General features: G+C 26.2%; 3 protein-coding genes across 8 annotated transcripts; 2 read left to right on the top strand and 1 right to left on the bottom strand.

The window, feature by feature from the left end:
• Positions 1-552: 552 nt before the first annotated feature.
• On the bottom strand, positions 553-2669 carry LOC411576 (phosphoglycerate kinase). Its single transcript, XM_395047.6, has 5 exons — positions 2404-2669; positions 1804-2152; positions 1354-1692; positions 1036-1255; positions 553-951 (listed from the first exon to the last, which is right to left on the bottom strand). The coding sequence occupies exons 1-5, from the start codon at positions 2463-2465 to the stop codon at positions 674-676; spliced, it is 1248 nt and encodes a 415-aa protein (XP_395047.5). The 5' UTR covers positions 2466-2669; the 3' UTR covers positions 553-673.
• Positions 2670-6141: 3472 nt separating this feature from the next.
• On the top strand, positions 6142-18450 carry LOC411575 (tau-tubulin kinase homolog Asator). 6 transcript variants are annotated; one of them, XM_026445877.1, is made up of 16 exons: positions 6142-6235; positions 6390-6571; positions 11390-11522; positions 11646-11793; positions 12015-12229; positions 12587-12856; positions 13054-13140; positions 13290-13571; positions 13662-13830; positions 13971-14281; positions 14365-14661; positions 15359-15643; positions 15769-16036; positions 16240-16611; positions 17389-17788; positions 17878-18450. In XM_026445877.1, exons 2-16 carry the CDS (start codon positions 6564-6566, stop codon positions 17930-17932), a joined length of 3300 nt encoding a protein of 1099 aa, XP_026301662.1. In that variant the 5' UTR covers positions 6142-6235; positions 6390-6563; the 3' UTR covers positions 17933-18450. The 6 variants fall into 6 exon arrangements, with proteins under 6 accessions (XP_026301662.1, XP_006557348.1, XP_395046.3 ...); XM_006557285.3 differs by lacking the exon at positions 6142-6235 and having other exon boundaries at positions 6257-6571; XM_395046.6 differs by lacking the exons at positions 6142-6235; positions 6390-6571 and adding an exon at positions 10471-10638.
• A 2897-nt stretch (positions 18451-21347) lies between these two features.
• Positions 21348-21980, top strand: LOC100578684. The gene is made up of 2 exons (XM_006557296.3): positions 21348-21492; positions 21639-21980. Exon 2 carries the CDS (start codon positions 21642-21644, stop codon positions 21873-21875), a length of 234 nt encoding a protein of 77 aa, XP_006557359.1. The 5' UTR covers positions 21348-21492; positions 21639-21641; the 3' UTR covers positions 21876-21980.
• Positions 21981-21985: the final 5 nt, after the last annotated feature.

Here is a 21985-nt window from a genome sequence, read left to right as displayed (position 1 = left end):
ATACATTTTTATATACTGAAAATAATTTAAGTTATTATTGCACTGATGAAAAAGTAAAATTTGGTCATATTAGTAACGCTTTAATTTATATGTACAATTATTCTTATACTTATTATATAGTAATTGTAAAATCTTACTTTTATTTTAAATGTTGTTTAAATATTTTATTTATCTTATTTAAATGTTCTTTCTTATAATTCGATTTAAGTGCAATATGTATTTTGTACAATTATTCGCGTGTTATTTTTTTCCGCAATCGAATTTTTTAATAATAATGATTATAATTTTAAATGAAATATTAAATATACATTGTTTAAGAAAGAGAAAAAGAAAAAATAATTACATGAGAAAATAACATATGAAATAATTAATAGTATTAAAATACTGCACCTAATAGTCTTTCTTTTTTATAAATAATATAATAAATATATTTTAAATTTTTGTTTTATTTACGAATATTGATGTATCTCATATATAAATATGAGATGAATATAGATATTTTCTAAATATAAATTACATATAATATAGATTACAAAGGTAATTTATATAACATTTAACAATAAACATTTTTGTTTTATTATATATTATTGCTAATTTAATAATTAAATGAAATTAACATTTTTGAGATCTAACCAAAATCTATAGATGTAGATGATATCGAATAAACTAGAAATTACAACGAAGATAAAGCAGCAACTCCTGGTAAAACTTTTCCTTCAAGTAATTCCAAACTTGCACCACCGCCAGTACTAACATGACTTACTTTATCTTCTGTTTTCCATTTAGCAGCGCAAGTAGCTGTATCACCACCACCAATTATAGAAATAGCACCTTTTGATGTTGCTTCAACAACATTATCCATTAGACTTTTAGTGCCTTTACTAAAATTTTCAAATTCAAAAACACCAGCAGGACCATTCCATACGATTGTTTTTGCTCTTTTAATAGGTTCTATAAATTGAATTCAATAAAATTGACAAATATTTTTACAATGTTGATATACTATAAATTGATATAAAATAAATTAAAACTTACGACTGAACAATTCTCTTGATTTTGGTCCAACATCAAGTCCCATCCAGCCATCAGGTATACCACTTTCTATATCTGCTGCACCAACAGTTGCATTTTCTGCAAATTTATCTGCCGTAACAAAATCAATTGGCAAATGTATTTGGACTTTATTTTTTTCAGCTTTTGATAATAAATTATTAATGATTTTTGCTCCTTCCTCGTCAAATAATGAATTACCAATCTAGATTAAGAATAAATAATTTAAATAATTTAATAAAAATAATTTAAATTACTCATCCTAAATAAAATAATAATTTTATATGTTTATATAAAACTTGCCTTCATATTTTTCGATATTTTTAAAAAGGTATAAGCCATTCCACCACCTATTATCATTTCATTAACTTTATCTAGTAAATTATCAATTAACTGTATTTTATCTGCAACTTTAGCACCTCCTAATATTGCTAAAAATGGTCTCTCAGGATTCTCCAATGCTTTGGCAAAATATTCTAATTCTTTCTTTAAAAGAAAACCACTAGCTCTTGTCTCATATCCTTCACCAAGCATAGAACTATGAGCACGATGAGCTGTACCAAAGGCGTCATTAACATAAATATCTCCTAATTTTCTCAATGATTTCCTAAATTCGTCTACTTTTGTTTTATCTGCTTTTATCTAATAAAATGAAATAAATTGTTTTATCAAATTTACTATATAGATTATTATTACCATATAATTAATTATATAGATTTACTATATATATATTATCATATATAATTTACTTACTTTTTTTCCATCTTCTCCTACTCCTTTACCTTCTTCTTCTATATGAAACCTCAAATTTTCAAGTAAGATAATGCTTCCTGGTTCTGGATTAGCACATGCATTTTCAACCTCTGATCCAACACAATCATTTAAGAATAGAATTTCCTTTCCAAGAAGGGACTTTAATTCATCAGCTACAGGTTTTATAGTATACTTCATATCTTTTTTACCATCTGGACGTCCCAAATGTGACATTAAAATAACAGACTTAGCTTTTTTTGAAAGAGCATATTTAATTGTATCCAAAGCAGCAACAATTCTTTGATTATTGGTGATTTTACCATCTTTTAAAGGTACATTAAAATCTACCCTATAATAGCATTAAACTTAGTGATTAATGCTTGAATTATTATTAAACTTACAATTTGATTAATAATAATAAATAAAACACATTTTTTTTTAACCTATGATTACAAAATATCAGTTATTATATATTAATATATATCATATTATGTATGAAATTAAAACATACGAAATGTAAGAATATATATTTCACATAATAATGATATTCTAGTTGAATTATTAGAAATGTATTATTAAGAAGTGCAAAAAAGTACTTACCGTATAAGCACTCGTTTATCTGTAAGATCAACTTTATCAATGCTGAGTTTATTTAGTGCCATGCCTTTCGATGTTGAATATGTTAAACTTGGTATAATAGTACTTAAGACAAGAAATGTATTATTAATGTTTCTCAATGTTAATGTAGTTTGTTCAATGTTTCTATTAGTAAAACTTTTGATCACTTTGGAATATTTTCTATCGACACACTTCGTTTCAACAAAGTCAAAGCAAGGTCGAAGTATACAGCGACCTCTTAAAAACTTTTGAACTATACGCATTGCAATGGCTATGAACTTATTTTATGCGTAATGATTGTATGAATGCTAGTTTCATCATATAACGAGAAAAGTTTGAATTATTAGCGTTTAATTTGTTATTCATTTGTTGTTTATAATATATATATTTCATATATAACGATATTCTGAAAACTTAGAAAATTTTAGAAATTAATATTATTGAAATTTTAAAAGTTATTAAAAATTATAAAAAAATAAATATAAAAATATTCATCATTTGAATAAAAAAAAATATAAAAAACCAAATACATAAAAAATTAAATTATATAAAAATTCAAATTTGGATAATTTAAATAAATAATAATATTAAATAATTTGGATAATTAAAATAAATTTATTGTAACTTAAAATATTTTATAATTTTTATAAAATCTTTTATAAAATATTTAAAAATTTTTTATAATTATTTTATGAATAATTTTTTTATTAATTTTCAAACTGATTCAGAATTAATAGAGAATTGATTATTAAAAAAATTTTTTTTTAGATATTATATTTTAATTAATTTCTGTTAGCATAAAATTTTTATAAATTTTAATAAAGAAATATTTTTAAGAATATGTAGCATGAGTTACAAATAATCCTTTATCGTTATCAATTAGTTATCTTAAGAAAAAAGTTATCTTAAAGACTAACTATTAAATTCGATGACAATATTTTATTATTTTTATTTGTCATAAAATATAATTAGAATAAAATTCAATGAATTTTTAAAGCAATATGATAGATATATAGGATATTACAAAAATGCGAGAACATCCATTAATTGAAGATTTTTAATAATTTTGCAACATTTTTTCGTTACAAAATTACGTCTTTGTTAATAATTTTATTAACAAAAAACATTGGCCAATTACAGAACATATAATCTTTTCGAACCGCGACATAATGTTGGCTAAGTGCTGTCGATCGAACATAAACAAATCCAAATAATATATATCGAAGAAAATATGTTAAATATATAATTTATTTATTGTTCATGATATAATTCGATAAATTTTTTTATCAATAAACAAATATTTGTTACATTGCAATACAATATTACAATAAATTTCCTTCGATATTTTATTGCATGGACTTGTTCGTATTTAGCTGGCGACACAATCAAAATTATCGTCGCGGTTTGACTAGACTATGCACGTATGATTAGCTATTGTTTTTTTGTTGATAACTCGATAAAACTGTAATGAAAGTTTTTGCAAAAGAAAATATTAAAATTATTTAAGAATCTTCAAATAACGGATTCTTACTTTGTATAATATATAAATATACTCATGTATATATAATATATAAATATACTCAAAACGAAGATAGTGATGTATTCAATATACACTTTATTTATTTAATTTATTAAATAATTTATTAAATTTTAATAATAATGTTAAAACTGTTTAAATATATTGGCTTATGGAAATTGGCTATTAAACATTAAATTAATAGAGAAATTCATTTAATCCAAAAATTGTTATTTATATGAAAGTTCGCACGTGGAACATAATAGGTTATATATTGAGCAATTTTTGTCGATATTTCTTTTATTAAAATCTCTTTCATTAAAAATTAAAAAATTTTTCTTGAACAATTTTATTAAACAATTTTTTTTCAAATAAATTTTTTTATTTTTAATAAAATTTTATAAATATGTAAAAATACTAACTTATGTATGAAGCAACTTTTTTGACAAATATTTATTTTAAAAAAATAAAATTAATATTCAACATCTCAGCACGATTTATTTTTTTTATGTTTTTTAAATATAATTTTGTAAAACAATAAAATTTTAAAAAATATTTATAGTGCTTATTTCAAAAAATTAAACTATATCAAAAATTGAAAAAATATTGAAATTCTAGGAATTGATTTCATTTCTTCAAATAGATTTTCTATTGACAAAAAAATTGTTCTGTATAATATATTTTAAAATAAAATTTATAACTATTATTTTAAAATAAAATTTTCGGATTAGATGATTTTTCTATAAAATAATGTCCAAATATATTTATATATTTATATTTATAAAGTATTTACATAATGTTGATACATATAATATAAATTATTAATTATAAAAAGTGATATATAAAGTATAAAATGAGGAAATAAAATTCACATTAATATAAAGTATTTAAAAAATTAAAAATGCAAATAACAAAAAATCATCGATTGATTCAATAATTGGATTATATATTGATAAAAATTTATATATATATATTATTATTTTTATATAAATATTTATATAGCATATATCTTTATATATATTAGATGGATATATTGATAAACATATATTTTATATTCCATAAGCAGAATTTAATCAACGTTTGATATTTTGATATTCTGTATGCTATTGATGACTGTTGCTATTCTCGATTTTGGCATAACGCAGTTGTTACCAGTTTATTTATCTGATTTCAAAGATAATGTAGCATAATTAAACGAAGAAGAAATAGAAATTAATTTTTTATTGATACGCATATATATATTATTTGTTATAGGATTTCAATAATGAATCATATTTCAATGAAATCAATAAAACTTCCTCTAAACGAAAAACAATGAATTTCGGATTAATTGTCTAGAAAAATGGTGACATTCGTTGAATATAAGAATCACGCAAATTCTGTGCGAGCATGCTTTAACCAATGCTGTACCGAAATAACACAACGTTTCTAAATATGAAGGCGAAATATGCGAAATAGCCGTATGTATTTTTTTTAAAAAAAATATCGATTATAATACTTCAATCGTCAAAAGACAGAAGAAAGTAATAGATACTATTGTTATATTATATATTTATATTATACATTAATTTCGAAAACATTTATGTTACATTTTTGTAATTATATTGCCAATAATCTTTGTTTATAATAATATAATCCGTGTAATTTCCAAATTTCTAATTTATCGAAATTCGAATAAAATATTCATGAAAATAATATTTCTCATTATTATATTGAACTATATAGTATTACTAATGATCGATTACTAAATACCGAAGTTATATGATTTATAAATCGAATACCAAAATTAAATCATTTATAATATAAAAAATAAGAATGATTGCAAATATGAAATTGAGTATCAAAAATGAATGATCAAAAGTATCAAAGATGAATGATAAAGATTGAATAGATTATGTATATAATAAAAAACAAAAAATTCAGTAATGATAATATATATATATATATATATATATATATATATATATATACACATATATACATACACATATATATACACGAAGTGCATAAGTGTGTACATATTATATATACATATTATATATAAAAGTCACCCGTAATCGGTGGCTAGGTCGGTTCAAAGCGCGTGGCTAGTCAAGTCACAAAGAATATGATTAGGGTATACGGGGATACGGGAACCGAGGTGAACGGGATGGAAGGTAGGGAAAATCGAGGAGAGAAGGAGGCGATGGAAGTAAAGGAACATCATACTGGTCATGTCAGTGTGTGTCCAATGCCAGTAGAACGCGACGACTATCGCTTTCTGGCTCTAGCTCGCTCGTCACAGAACTTAGGCCACCGGTTCGTAAATGAACTGACGGTGCTTATCTAGATCGCAGTGGCGAATTTTTATTCTGATTGTGCTCTAGACAAGGAGTATCGTGAAATCATTAATCAGAAATTTTTCGTATCGTTTGTATCAATTACATCGAATCAATCGATCGTTCGTTTCTAGTGCATTGATCGACGCATCGATCTACCACCACTGCTCTTGCTACTGTTATTGTTGCCACCGCTCGCAAACATCGCTTTGTCATCGTAATCGTTCTACCTGACGTCGTCGTGTTTGTGTAATCATCTTTCCACTCGGCACGATCTTTTGCGACGTGTTTTCTCTTTACTCGAAACTATGAAGTGGTATGTGATTATCTCTTTTGAGATATAATATACGATTTCCCCAATGATTCAATTCCCCATTCGATCTTTTTTCCTTTTTGTCTTTTTCCAAGAATGATACTTGTTCTTGTGCCTACATCGTTTTTGCGTTCTCTAACCCGCCACTTGTTTTTACTTCTTATTATATGTATACAATGTATGTACATGTATATATAAACATACGTGTATATATATATATATATATTTTTTTTTTTAATAAAATGTAAAACTAAAAAGTAAATTATATACATGCATATGTCTGTATGCATTTATGTATTCATAATGAAACTTAATAATATAAATTTCAAGTTTTTGTTTGTGGAAAAAAGAGATAGAGAGGAATGATTACAATAAAAATACTTAACATTGACATTGACAAAAATTTTATAAGCAGCAAAGCTACTTAGAAAAGTACCTTGGCGAGGAGAAAGATGCTACTTTACGTTTCATATACACACAGAGTGGGGTCGTTTAAAAATAGATGTTTAAACTTAAATTATGCCCCCTGGCGAATGGAGTTAGTAATTTAAGCATTTCGAAATTTGATTATTCGATTTTTGTCAAACATATGAAACAAAAAATTAACTAAATGTTCGTTGAACAAACACTCACGTATCCCGTTCAATTTGAAATTGAAAACGTTATTTTATCGATCAGAAAAAAGTTTATTCTTTTATTCATAAGTAATACGGTTCCAAAATAAAAATAATTATATTCTTCGTTTGCAGTTATAACTTGAAGTACACTCATACACGTTTATTGTACATGTTGAAATATATATTTATAATCGATGATCTATATTTGTGTAGGATATTATATATATAAATACATATATACTTATATATATTTATACATATGTATGTATAATATACAATATATATTATATATTTATTTTATTTATTTGTAAAAAATGTTACTTTTCATAATTACATGTCATGAAATGTTAACTTTTTAAAAAGAAAATTAGAATCGCTCCGAATAAAAGAACAATTCTTACCTTGAGCATGACATTCAATCGCGAACATGTGAGAAATGCACGGCTTCTGCGTGACTAACAATAAATTCACACGCACGCGATTCGGCCATGTCGCTGTTAGGTATGGTATCTGGACCAATTCTAAATTATATGTATAGGATTATTTACATCAATCAATCATTACTTAATTTATTTTATGTTTAATTTATATTTAATCTCCAGAAAAATATTTTTTCTTCATTCTCTCAATAATATTTAAATACAAAACAGGATTGATTTATTTGAAGTTAAACATAGAGTATGTTCATTAGATATGTTTATTTTTGGAAAGAAGAAGACAATTTTTAAATTTGTCCCTTTAAGAAAAAATATTATTAAAGGAAATAGTAAATACTTATGTACTATTAGAATTAATATGCAGCATAATTCTTTTGCTAATGGATTCAAAAGCAATGTTAATTAAATACTATGATGATAATCCTATGCTCATATATACAAATACAGTTGTTTTCGTATGCCTTTCGTAACTTTGTTATCCAATTAATAACAGATCTTTATATACAAAAATGGGATTGTCGCCGTAAATATTGTTTTTGAATCTACTGGTAAGAATCATCTTATATACAAATACATACATGATGTAAGATATTAAGATAAGAAATACTTATCCTAATGTTAAAAAATACTTTAATATCTTTATACGTAAAATCAATATCAACATCAGAATGTATATTTATATAATTATAAATGCCAATTTATATATAAATATATATGCCAATCATTTATCAGAAAATTACATTGATTTGTAACTCTCATATTATATTATTTCATTTTTTTAACTTGTGTCGCTTAAAATTATATATACAAATTATTCATAATTTTATATATTTATATTTATCTTCTTATTTAACTTCTTATTTATTTCTGTTTCTTGCATATGATAATTTCATTATCATATAACCATTCCAAAAATTTATATATTCAAATATATTAAAAAAATAATAAAATAGTATTATAAGTATTAGGAATACTACAATATAGACTGATATGTTTTTAATGTACGAACATATATTGATTTTACATTATATTATACAAGGATTAAAGATTTTTTTTGAAATCGTTGATCTAAATAAAAAAGAAAAGCATGTATGTTTTTCATTTCAAAGAGATATTTTTCATCGATGTTTTTTTAATACCTATAAATATTCTATTTTTAAAATTAATAATATTTGTGTTTTTTATTAAGAATAAAAGAAATTAAAAATAAATATATCAAATATTTATAATGAAATATAAAGTTTAATTATTTAATAATTATTTAATAATTAATTATAATGTAATTTTTATTTATTAAAAATGCAAAATGTATACAAGTTTAAATTTTTCATTGATATTCTTGACAAAATATATGAACATGAACACGAATATTTTCCAAATTATTTTCTATTTTATTCATATAATTTTAAAGAATTAAAAACAAACTTTGATAATCAAAATTTCTAAAAAATTAAAAAATTATCGAAATTATTAATTAAAATTATTAAAAAATTAGAGACAATAAATGATCATAGCCAACTATGATATAATATATATATATTATATATGTACATATATATATTGTATATTTAATTCACTTTTACATTTAATTCTACTAAAGTCCGAAATGTATATTGATTTTTGATAATATCTAAAATATAATATCATATTTATAAAGTTTCGGATTATATATAATTAGACAAAATATATTTCTATATATATATAATATATTTCTATGTTAGACCAATAATAGACAAAATATACATTTCATTTTAATATAACATAGATGCAGGCGGCCACCTTGCAGTGCGGCGGCCGCATTCTTATCTAGCCTAACAGATACCAATTCATACGACATAGATCTATGCACCCGGTATAACTTTGTTTTTGAACTGTTGTATAGGTTAGGCTAGATAAGAATGCGGCCGCCGCTTATGTTCATACAAGATTAAATTTAATAAATATTTAAATTTCTTCATAAAAAAAATAATTTTTCATAGAATATTTTTTATATTTTTATAATTTATTGATTTAAAATAAATATCTTTTAATTATTATATTTTTTTTGCTTAACTTAGAATAAATAAAATGCGATTTATAGAATACACGAACTTATATATTGTTTTTATCGAATTTTATTTATCATTGCAAAAAAATTGTGGTTTCATTTAGACAAAATTAAGATCGTTTAATTCGGATTTCTTTGTAGTAGTTGTGTGCGTGTATGTGTGTGTGTGTGCGCGCGCGCGTGTGTGTATTACACATATCATATATGTGTAAAACTTCACGTGTAAAACTCGATAAACATGTGACAATATCAATAGTAATAATAATTTTTTGCTGAATGTTATTTTATAATACATTAATGAATATAAAAAATATTTAGTTTAATTTTTTCAGAATAAACGAAGAAAAGAATCCTGGATATATGCTGAATACGCTGAATATGACATTTAATTCCGAATTCTGAATGATTGAATCGCGAAACGTTTGAAATCATAGAGGGAAAAGATAGGACTATGAACATCGATCGAGCATTCAAGTCGCTATCTTGCGGCGTTTATAAGCATTACGAATGCCGTGGTACGAAATCGAAAAATGGCCGTTTCATCGGTGTTTGACGAGATCTAGTACAGCTTTCATGAACATATTCGATATGTCTTATTCGTGGTGAAAAAAGTGATTATAAAAATAGAACGAATAGTGTAATATTAATACAAAAAAAGTAAAATTACGAGCGATCGATTGACCGCCTTTGAGTGAAAGAAGCTGATAGGGTCGGAGGGGTGGGGTAGGGTGGGGTGTGGTAGGGTGAGAGTGAGGGAGGGTGAACGAAGAGAAGGAGAGAAAGGGATACGAAAGGGTGAGGTGAAGATAGAAACTAGCGGGAAGGGGAAGAAATAGTGGTAGAAAGAATTGAGGAAAAAGGGGAAAAGAAAAGAGATGCAAACGGGAAGTGCGGGATCGTGAAATAACGCACTGCCTAAGAAGAGTTTGGATTGTGTAGAAACGTCATCAACGATTACCAGGCGACATTGTTAGTGGAAATGAAATATTAATCATATTTGGATTGGTTGGTGCGTGCGCGAAGAAGATAGGAAAGACTATACATATAATAAAAAGTTCTGCAATGAGTTTTTAAAATCAAAAAAGCAAAGCTACATTTTTTTCTATATCTGTACTTTCCTTTTTAGTTCCTTATAGTTATTAAATTCGATCTTGTTCAATTCTATTCATAATAAAAATTAATCTAAATTAGGACATATTAGCAACTTGTATAATTTTCTTCTTGATAGTTATTGCGGGTGCGAAATAATATAAATCTATGAACGATTAGACTGAAAAAGAAAGAACTGAATATGACACTAAGTGACGGGTCGAACGTGGTTAAATGATTGGTAGAATAGACAATCGCCCCCTTCATACCCGCTGCACCCTTTACTCGCACGTAATCATGGCTGCATAACACAGGGCGCTCAATATCGACCAATTTTCTACTATAATATGTTTTAGGTTAAAAACCTAACCTGTCACAGCCGCAGGGTGTGTCGTTTGTCTCACACTGACAGCTGTAAAGTTTGCTGCATCGAATCATTTCACATTCAGCTACTCGCATTGCGCCGATAAATTTCGATTATCCTTCCATCTTTATATCTATTTTTGCTTGCTTGCATCGTCGCTTGTCGCATATCAGACAAAGGCTAATAGAAACCTGAAGATTATCAGCATGCGAATATTCTTTTTAAATTTTAACGAATCTCGTAATAGGATTCGCTTACGCTTTTTAGGCATCCTGATCATTCTACCACTTTGCAGCCGAGGAATGTAGGCGACGAAAGTACAGATCAGAATAATAATATAACTATGATGAGTGAAGATCTGCTGCAGCCTGGCCATGTGGTCAAAGATCGCTGGAAAGTTGTAAGTCATTGTATTAGTAAAATTACAACAGTATTAATAAATTTTTCTATTTTTTTAATATATTTTTTTTTAAATATTTTTATTATTTATTTTGATTTACAATGATTTTTTATCATTTTATAGGTCAAGAGAATAGGAGGTGGTGGATTTGGTGAAATTTATGAAGGGGTAGATTTTATGACTAGAGAACAGGTTGCATTGAAGGTAGAATCAGCACGTCAATCAAAACAAGTTCTTAAAATGGAAGTGGCAGTATTGAAAAAACTTCAGGGTTTGTTATTGTTTTATATCATTAAATTAAATAATTTAATATAAAAATATACTTTATTCTTTGATGATACAAATATAATAAATTTAATAATATATAAATACAATTATTATATATAATTATTTAATATATATTATTATATGACATTTAATATATATTATTTTATGACATTTATTTATAATATATAATATTTGTTAATGAATATTTTTAATTATTTGTTATAGGTCGGGAACACGTATGCAGGTTTATAGGTTGTGGTCGTAATGATCGATTCAATTATGTTGTGATGCAATTACAAGGAAAAAATTTGGCTGAATTACGACGTGCTCAGCCTCGAGGTGCTTTTTCATTGTCTACCACTCTACGTTTAGGACTTCAAATTCTTAAAGCAATTGAAAGTATACATCGTGTAGGCTTTCTTCATAGAGATATTAAACCTGTAAGTATATTTTAATTTCTCTAATTTTTTCAGAGTAGTTATTTATTTCAGAATATTTTTCATAATTCAATTTTTATTGAACTTTCAATAATCTATTCTCAATCTATAGATGTTGATATAATGATTTTGATGTTGTATTTTATTTTCTTTTGCATTGAAATATCTTCATTTGATTGATTAGGCAACATGTTATTTAAAATTGATTTTTATCGTTTATTTATATTACGACCAGATTGTATACTATCAAATGAATAAAATTCATGTACACTATTTAAAAGGTAATATAAATAATTTATGAATATAATATTATATAATATATTAACTTATTTCTTGATAATTAATAATTAATATTTACAGTCAAACTTTTCAATGGGACGACTTCCACATACCTCGAAGTTGGTTTATATGTTAGATTTTGGTTTGGCTCGTCAATTTACGACGGGTACTGGTGAAGTTAGACCACCTCGTAGTGCGGCAGGATTTAGAGGAACCGTCCGGTACGCATCTGTGAATGCGCATAAAAATAAAGAAATGGGCAGACATGACGATTTGTGGTCATTGTTTTATATGCTAGTAGAATTTGTTAATGGTCAACTTCCATGGCGAAAAATAAAGGATAAAGAACAGGTATATATATTATAAATGCTATAAATTTTTGATTTGATTACACATTTTTTTTTATTACAAATAAGTGATTATGTTTAAATTATAATGTGAATTTCTTCTATCTCCTTTCTTCTGTCTTCTCTTTTCTCTTTTTTCTTCTACAATTTTCATTCCTTTTCCCTTTTTCGACTTCTTCTATCTTTCGTTTCTTCATCTAGGTTGGTCTTATGAAAGAAAAGTACGATCATCGTTTACTTTTAAAACATCTTCCAGCGGATCTTCGTGTATTTCTGGAACATATTCAGGTATGTGTTTATAAAAATTTTTAATATGATATTTTTATTATTCAATATGCAATATTTAAAATTTAACAAATAATAATATCTTCTCTTAAATTGTATTCTCTTTTAATCAAATGCATGTGTGCGAACAGTGAAAGGAATATCCTTTTTAGAGTTTGGGATATGCAGATAAACCAGATTATGCAATGCTGGCAGGTTTATTTGAACGTTGCTTGAAACGTAGAGGAGTAAAAGCTACTGATCCCTATGATTGGGAGAAACCATTTATATCGAATGAAAGTTTGCCAACTACTAGATCTCTACCTAGTAATCATCAGGTCGCTATGCCTCCAGTATTGACCACAGCAACTACGATTAATCAACCACCAACTACACCAAATGTTGACACAAATAATCAAGAAAATGTTGAACCTGATAACAGAAAAGAATTAGACGTAAGATTAAATATTTTAATATTTACGTACATGTTAATAGCTAGTGTAAGAATTAAATATAAATGATATATTTAAATGTATTTTTTACAGGCACAAATGGATTATGAAAGTATATGTAGAAGAAATAAACAACGAGGAGTAGAAGGATCTTCGGTGCCGTTTACATCAGCTATCAGCAATCATGGCCGAGATAAAAATTGTAACGCGACGATACCTACGATGGACAATACTCATCAACAAGCTGGACAACAAGCTCAAGGTTATTAAATTTAATATTGAAATTTAATTACCTTTTAATAAATTTTTATATCATAAATTAATTATATTAATAATTATATATTATAATACTAATTATAGTATTATTTTAATTTGTATCTTTTTATTATTTTATTTTTATAGATTCACCTAAAAAGAGGCGTGCAGTTTCAATGGCAGCAGAACCACAAACAGGGGTGGTAGACAATGAAGAAGATGCATTAATGGCTTCTGCTCGTTCTGCTTCAGAAGTTCCTCGCAATAAAGTTGGAGTCAATGCTGCAGCACCATTAAGAAAATCTGCAAGTGGTGCAACATTTGCTAGATTACGAGTCACACCTGCAGTTGAAACAGCACCTGGCGAACCTCCCAGTCCTCGAGTACAAACTGAAGTTGATGCTTCTTACTGTTCCTATGATGTTACCAATCCAAAATATGTTGGCAATCAGAGTCCTGTGCGTGTAAAATAGATTTATTACATTCCAATTATAAAGAAATAGTTTTCATTTAAGTGTTATCTTTGTGTTTATTCTCATAGGTTACGGAACAGAGAGAACCATTAAAAAGAGAACCACGAAGAAGAACAGAAGGACGTCAACAGACAAGAACTAATCGTGCTGCAATAAGAGATTATTCCATTACACAATTTGCACAGATAGATGATGATAATGTATCAGCATTACAACAAGTAACTAAAGGTGGTGGTGGTTTGACACTAGCTTCTCAATGGAAATCACAATTCGATGATTCTGAAGAGACTGATAATGAATGGAAAGGAGAAAATTTACAAAGTCCTGAACATAAAGGAATTACTATGCCAATTATGGTTCCACAGGTAAAATTTTAAATATTATATTTTTTTATTGATTATGATTTAATACTTGGACTACAATTAAGAATTGTGTAAAATGAATTTTTTATTATCCATTAAGAAATTTTCATGAACCTTATTATTATTACACATATACGAACACATTCACGCACGTATACAATTTTTTTTAAATATATCCAATTACAAGTGTGTGTATTGATATTTTAGCTATCTGGCCCATATTGATGTCTTCCATTGATGCGCCTCTTACGTTCTACAATCGAATTGAGATCTCTTTATATATCATTATTAAGCTTTTTGTTTTTTTCTGTATTTCGTATTTTTTTCTTCTTAACACTCGTTTTTTTTAACTTTGCGACATATTTATTTTTTGTGTTTTCGAGTAGAAATTAACTTTTTATCATTTTCTAATTTTCTCAAATATTTTATCCTCTGCATTAACGGAAAAATATAACTAGATACACACACGTTTCTAAACAACGTGATTTTGTGTTTAAATAAAAAGCACATAGCGTTAGAAACGCATGCTTTATATTATTATATTGAATTAGATTAAAAAGAAATATTGATTAAAAGATTATTGCGTATTCCATTTCGTATTGTCTATTGTATAAATATTTGTTATTAGTTTGATTTGAAAAACAAATATCGAAATAAGATGCGAATGTCAATTTGATTTTAATAAAATTTCTACATACAGTCAACAGTTGGTAGTGATGCTGTAACTATCGCAACTTCAGTGCCTGCATCTATCGATGCGAAAACGACAGTAATACAATCAACTATGTCGATTGCGCCTCAACATTCGATAATACCAACTGCTCTCTCTCGAATAAGTGAAGATTCTACAAAGCCTACAGTTCCTCACAGGTGTTTAAACATTGCTGGTATTGAAAAATATCCAGATCTCCAAGGCGCACTTCCTCGCGCTTGGAGCGTTCCTGCATTGGCACCGCATGTTCGTGCTTATCTCGAAGCACCATTGGTATGTAATCTATTTATTATTATATTTGAGTTATATTAATTTAATATAAAATTTATGAATATTCATATTCTTTATCGTATTGAAAAATATGTTATGTATGAATATATATCGTTTTCTAATATTAGGTTCAACAAGCTGCATTTGATGATTTACTATATGAAGTCGATGTTATGAGAAATATAGCAACACGTTATGATGAACCGAGACAAAGTCCTCCGTTACGAAGGGCAAGCGTTCCAGCAGTTGCTTTTTCTCCACCCAACACAATACCTAGTACACCTGGAGGAGAAGAAGAAGAGGAAGCAGTAGCAGGAAGATTGGAAATTAGAGTAGTGGATGCAACAGGTGGTGCAACTGTTGTACAAACAACTGCAGATAGAGAACCATTGCAAAGTAAATACGTATATTTTTTTGAAAAATTACATCTCTGAAAAATAATATTAGAGAAATAATATTATTATTCTGATTTTCTTGATCATCATCATTATCATCATCATCATCATCATCATCATCATCATCATCATCATTATCATTATCATTATCATTATCATTATTATTTTTTTGATTGTACATTCATTTTCAATGCAATTTCATAGGAAAAATGACAAACGGTACAGTAGATAGCCCAGCTAGTCCAAAACCAGAAAGAGAAGAATCATCGATATTCGATACTGCTGAAAATCGAGCATCTGTTGATGATGTTATGCATAAGGAAAACAGCACTATCACTGCCTCGACAACCATACCGAATATATTACCACTTCGTGAATATAAGGATGATAAAGAAAAGGAGGCTTCTAATAGGACTCATAATACTGTCAGTAAAATTCCAATTCCGGTTAAAAGTCCTAGATGTTCGTTATCGGAGTCAACTCCAGAAACGAATACACAAAATACCCGGAGTGGTGTGGGGAATGAAATAGAAAAATCATCTACACCTGTGGCTATAACCAGGGAAAAAGATGCTAGTTAGTAAGATTTTTTTTTAGCTTATACTGTAATTTTATAATTCTATCTTTTTGAATTCAAATGTGATGTTTAACATTGTACGGATCTGATTTTACGAATCTCACGAGTTTAAGCTTCTTTGAAATTGATAAGTGATAAGTTTGAACTGTTTGAGTGAAATGTATTCTCTGATGCTTATTATTTAAATCGTTTGTCACGGTAAAAATTACGGTAAAAAACTAAAAAGACATTGATTTTCAATTTGAACTTCGTATGCAATGACATATGCGATTTTGTGAAGATATATATCAAAATTTTAAGAAAAAATCATTTTTGGTAGAGATTACAATGAAAAATAATCATAAAAAACATATTTATAATCATCAGTTTAAAAAATTGTAGTTTTAAAGTAATTGCATTCAAATTGTTATAAATTATTTAATTACAATTTTTTTTCTCTTCTCTTTTCTATAAAAGAGTCCAATTAAATATGCCACAGTATCATTATCATTCAAAAATTATACATCTTTCGTTTAAATATTTCTTTTCACTTTTCAACATTTTAATGTACTCGTGCGCTTCTGTGCGTGTGTGCGTGTATGTGTGTGTGTGTGCGCACATATTCGTTATTCAGCAAGTATGTGATGAAGATTTTAAAAGCACACACATTATTAAGCAAAAGAGGATAAGGGAGGGAAAGGAAATGGAAAATTGTATTTTTCGCGTTTTGGACGCCAATTTATCACGATTAAAATTGAGCACAGCTTCTTAGCGATACTAATATTGCCAAATTTTAGCTGTCAAAGGCAAACGCTTGACAGTGGAGGTATTGCGACGCTGCTTGGCATTACCTGATGAATCATCGATCTTTTCATCTTTAACGGCTAATTCGACAGAAGATGAAAATTTAACTGGATGTACTCCTGCGTTACGTCGTCGAAGACAAAGCGAAAAATATGTGACCGATGCCAGTCAACTAAACTTGCGATTTCAAAGACCGCAACGCAGGATCAGATCTCATTCTGAAGTGTTATTTAAATTTTCTCCTAGAGGAGTACCTTCGCATCTTTTGGCAGAAACGGCTAAACGAACTGACGAAAGTAGCGATAATGATTCTGATAATAGTGGTCCACCAAATGCTCAACCTCCACCACCACCTACATCTTTGCCACCACATGTTGCAGAAAATAATGCTAGGTATATAAACTTTTTTCTTTTACATAGAATACATAGAATAGTTCAATCAATCATTTTAATTATCGATTGTTAATTTATTTTTATTATAGATGTCGTAGGTTTCGACCTATATCAGATGGGACAATAATCAGTAAAGAATGGTGAGATACAACATCAAAGACGAATTCAAGTATTTGTTTGTATCAACAATTAACAGACATTTGCGATCTATTCATTTGGATGTATGGAATCCTTCTTTACGCGTGAGAGAAGACAAGAAAGTAATATTAATTACAATGATTTAATTCAAAATGTCACATACAGTTTGTTAACTTTTCTGTATAGGGAAAGCATAAAAAATCTTATATGAGAAACTATTGCTTTCTTAGATAAAGCAATTTTGGTAAAGTACTAAACATTACAGCAAAATGAATATGAGTTGAAGAAATATAATGGAACCTGCATGACAAGTGAGTTAGAAATTCTTCTAGATCAAACTATTCACAAATGTGTATTTGATTCAGCTGTAAGACTCTGTTAAAAATATTATATGAATTGGTGGTGCTTCAAAGAATGTACTTCCTAGTCTAGAAAGGTATGTGACGATATGATAAAACTCATTGAATATCATCATTAAGACAGAATTGAAAATAGAAACGGATTTTTCATAAGAAAAAAAAAAAGAAATATTTTTATTTGAAATGACTATCTCTCTCTTTTCTCATTCATTGCTCTCTAATTATTATTTCATTATCATTATCATCATCATCAATACCATTATCATTATCATTATCTTCTTTTTCTTCTTCTACTTATTATTATTTCTTATCTTACTCGTCTTCCCTTTTTCATTTTTTCAAACGCATAGTTTCTTCCACAGAAGGTTCCTTATTTTCTAAATATTCCAATCTTACTATTTTTTGCACTTTAGAAAAAACTATATTATGAAATTTTATTTTTTCAATATAAACAAAGATTGTGACTGTTATATTAATTATGGTGAAAACAGAGATTCATATGTATGGACAAATTATTGAAAATATTTTTTTTACATTATTTTACCATTGAGGAATTTATTTATTGAGTTATTTTACAATTAAATAAAAATTTTTCTAGTATTTTTCTTATAAAAACAATATATAATAATTAGAATTAATATTAAAAATATAAAATGATATGAACTATTATACCATATTTATTTTAAATAGCAGTTTTATATGAATTTTTTTTAATTATATCATAATAACGATATTCTTTGAAAAGCCACCATTACAATTAATAAAAGTTAGTAAAAAACAATTGTTAATATAAAAATAACAATGATAATTGTTAACATAAAAGTTCTTGAGCAAATGTATATCTCATCCGAATTATCTTTTTATGATATGTAACGTATTAGCGATTTGCTTATACTAAAGCTGTCGCGAGAGATAGTTAAATTCAGTTAAGAGATCACGATTTACCACTTGTCAATATAAGGAAGCCTTCGATTGGATGAAAACATTTTATCATCAAGTTTTAAGCGATGAAAAAACATGTACGAATGAATAATTCACTCAGAAGAGAATGTGTAGTTAGATTACATATAATCACGCGTATTTGTCTTGCACTTCCCAATAACGCGATTTTTCCAAACAGTTATAAATCCGCAATCGAAACAAACATAGTGATGCGTAAAACTAGTCAAGTAGAATCCTTTAGCATTCTATTAATGAAACCAAATTTGCGTATAGAATTATAAATATTATACTTGTACAAAATAGTTTAGGATTTATTTTGTGCAATGATCGAAATAACGTTAAAGATACGATGCGATAGATAGCTTTAAGTTGACGTCGCGGAACTCGTTTCGCGGTATGAAAACAGGTGTGCAGTATGCGCGAGTAAAACTACGAAACTATCGTAGAATAAAATGAGAAATGGAGTGATGCGAGTCTATACGAGTGCTTATTAATTGTATACGTATAAACGCGAATGCGATACGTATGTTATTATATTTGTCCGTGCGCTCGTGTTTTGAAATTTAAAACAAATTTATCTGAAATTTTTTGTGAAAATGTACTTCACAATAGGAATGAGCCAGCGATGAATATACTTTGTAAATCGGTAATGAATCTGTAATCAAAGATCAAGTGTATGTTTGAATGTAAACAAACACGCATAATACAGCTGGATGTATCTCTAATCTAGTATATTTGGATGTATCTTCAATCTATAATGAAAAAATATCGTAAGTTACTTATACTACCATAATTCACCTTTGCACTCTTAGAACAATAAAGAAACAGTGTTTTGTTTTTAAAAGTACATAGAATTTATCATTGATGCATTATTTAAGCGAAAGCAAATTCGATTGAAATTCAAAGAACTGTAAAGCACATTTAAAAAATATAAATCTCGCGCATAACTGTTACACTCATTTTTTCCATATAAAAAAAAACATTTTCCATAGATGTCAACATATTCTTTAATTTACTTTGTAAGTTTTAATGGATTACAAGGAGAAATAAATGACATGTAATAAAATTATCGATATATAATTATATTTTCGAAATTAATAGATATAATTACATATATGAAATGTTTGTTTAATTGGCAGCAAAAATTTATAATTTCGTTATAAATAAAAAATAAAATTATTGATGAATAAAAATTATTTTTATCTTATATATTGAAAAATAAATAACTAATCTAAATTTGAATAATTATGTTATTACATTACAATTGTAGGTTATTGAAATAATCTATAATTTTGGTGTTCATGTATGTATTTATATATTTTCGATATTAATATAAATATATACTATCCATACTATCTATACTAATAATTTTTGAATATTATATATTGTTAATTGCTTTATTGTTTTATTTAATAATAAATAATTAATTTAAATTTACATAATTATCATTAAATTATAATTGTAACTCATTGAAATAACCTAAAATTTTTATGTTCATGTATGTTTTATATATATTATTATATTCATATATATTTCGATACTAATATAAATATATATCTATATTGATCTTACTTTTGAGTATTGTATAATTGTATAATTTGTTAATTGCTTTTCATTTAATTAATAATATTTATATATATATATATATATATATATATATAAGAAATATGAACGAACATAAACAAAAAAAAATACTGACAATTTTTGTTTTTTCTAAAATTTAGAAATGTTTCAAAATACTAATGTTAGAAAATTTAGTAATATCTGATAATATTATTATTATTAATGTATTTTAGATATATATTTTGCAAATATCTAGAACTATTTATATATTTTATTTTAATTTTATTACTAGTTACTTTTCATAACTAGTTATTTTAGTTATTTTAGTTATTTAGATATTGAAATTATCATATTATTTATTGATAAAAAATGTTATTCTTTTAATAAATAAATAATTTAATTTAATCAATATTAATCTGAAAAAAATATTGATAAATTCTATTTAATTTAGTCCAAGTCATTTATATTAAATTTATTAAATTTACATTAAATACGTTAAATCATTCAATATTAATTATATATTAATTAAATAAAAAAGCTGATAATAGAATATCAAATATATAAATACAATGAAAAAAAGTTTAAATATTACTAAACGTTTCATAAATTATAAGTTGAACGTGTATATATATATATAAAACATATATATACACAAATACCATCAAATGACAATATGTGATATAACCTCTTTTTTAGTAAAAGGTAAGAAAAAATATTAATGAATGAAGGAATTGAAAATATATTAGATGTTGAAATGGAAGTTTTATTAAAATATTATTATAATCAATAAGATAAATTATAAATATAAAATAATAGTGAAATATATATTCAATATATTTTTATTTCAGAAGATGCTATCTTTGATTAGATATCTAAATAATCGTAAATTTTTGAGTCTTATTTGTATTCCTATTGCTGCTGTTGGATATTATATAGAAGGACTTCTATCTGATCGTTATACACCTCCAACTGCACCAATAATGGAACAACGTGAAGAAAGATTATTAGCCAATATGAATTCTATGCCTGATGAAAAAAGGCATTCTCCATTGGAAATTAATCTTCCACCATCATTATCTGTATAATTATTAGCATAAACTAAGTATTTATGATCAGAAAAATGTATAATATAAAGAAAAAATTTAGTTCCAATCATATAAAACCAAAAATATAATTTTAATATATGATTATTATA

The sequence above is a fragment of the Apis mellifera genome, linkage group LG16 (genome assembly GCF_003254395.2).
Source record: "Apis mellifera strain DH4 linkage group LG16, Amel_HAv3.1, whole genome shotgun sequence".
Classification (NCBI taxonomy): domain Eukaryota; kingdom Metazoa; phylum Arthropoda; class Insecta; order Hymenoptera; family Apidae; genus Apis; species Apis mellifera.
This window is presented reverse-complemented; position numbering and strand designations above follow the sequence as displayed.

Excerpts from the sequence above, each read along its gene's own strand:
- LOC411576 (XM_395047.6), bottom strand. The coding sequence starts at position 2,465 with ATGGCACTAAATAAACTCAGCATTGATAAAGTTGATCTTACAGATAAA. Across the intron at positions 1,693-1,803 it reads TAGGAGAAGATGGAAAAAAA|ATAAAAGCAGATAAAACAAA; the intron begins GTAAGTAAATTA and ends TCATTTTATTAG. Across the intron at positions 1,256-1,353 it reads AAATATCGAAAAATATGAAG|ATTGGTAATTCATTATTTGA; the intron begins GCAAGTTTTATA and ends TTCTTAATCTAG.
- LOC411575 (XM_026445877.1), top strand. Across the intron at positions 12,857-13,053 it reads AAATAAAGGATAAAGAACAG|GTTGGTCTTATGAAAGAAAA; the intron begins GTATATATATTA and ends TTCTTCATCTAG. Across the intron at positions 16,612-17,388 it reads AACCAGGGAAAAAGATGCTA|CTGTCAAAGGCAAACGCTTG; the intron begins GTTAGTAAGATT and ends GCCAAATTTTAG.
- LOC100578684 (XM_006557296.3), top strand. The coding sequence starts at position 21,642 with ATGCTATCTTTGATTAGATATCTAAATAATCGTAAATTTTTGAGTCTT.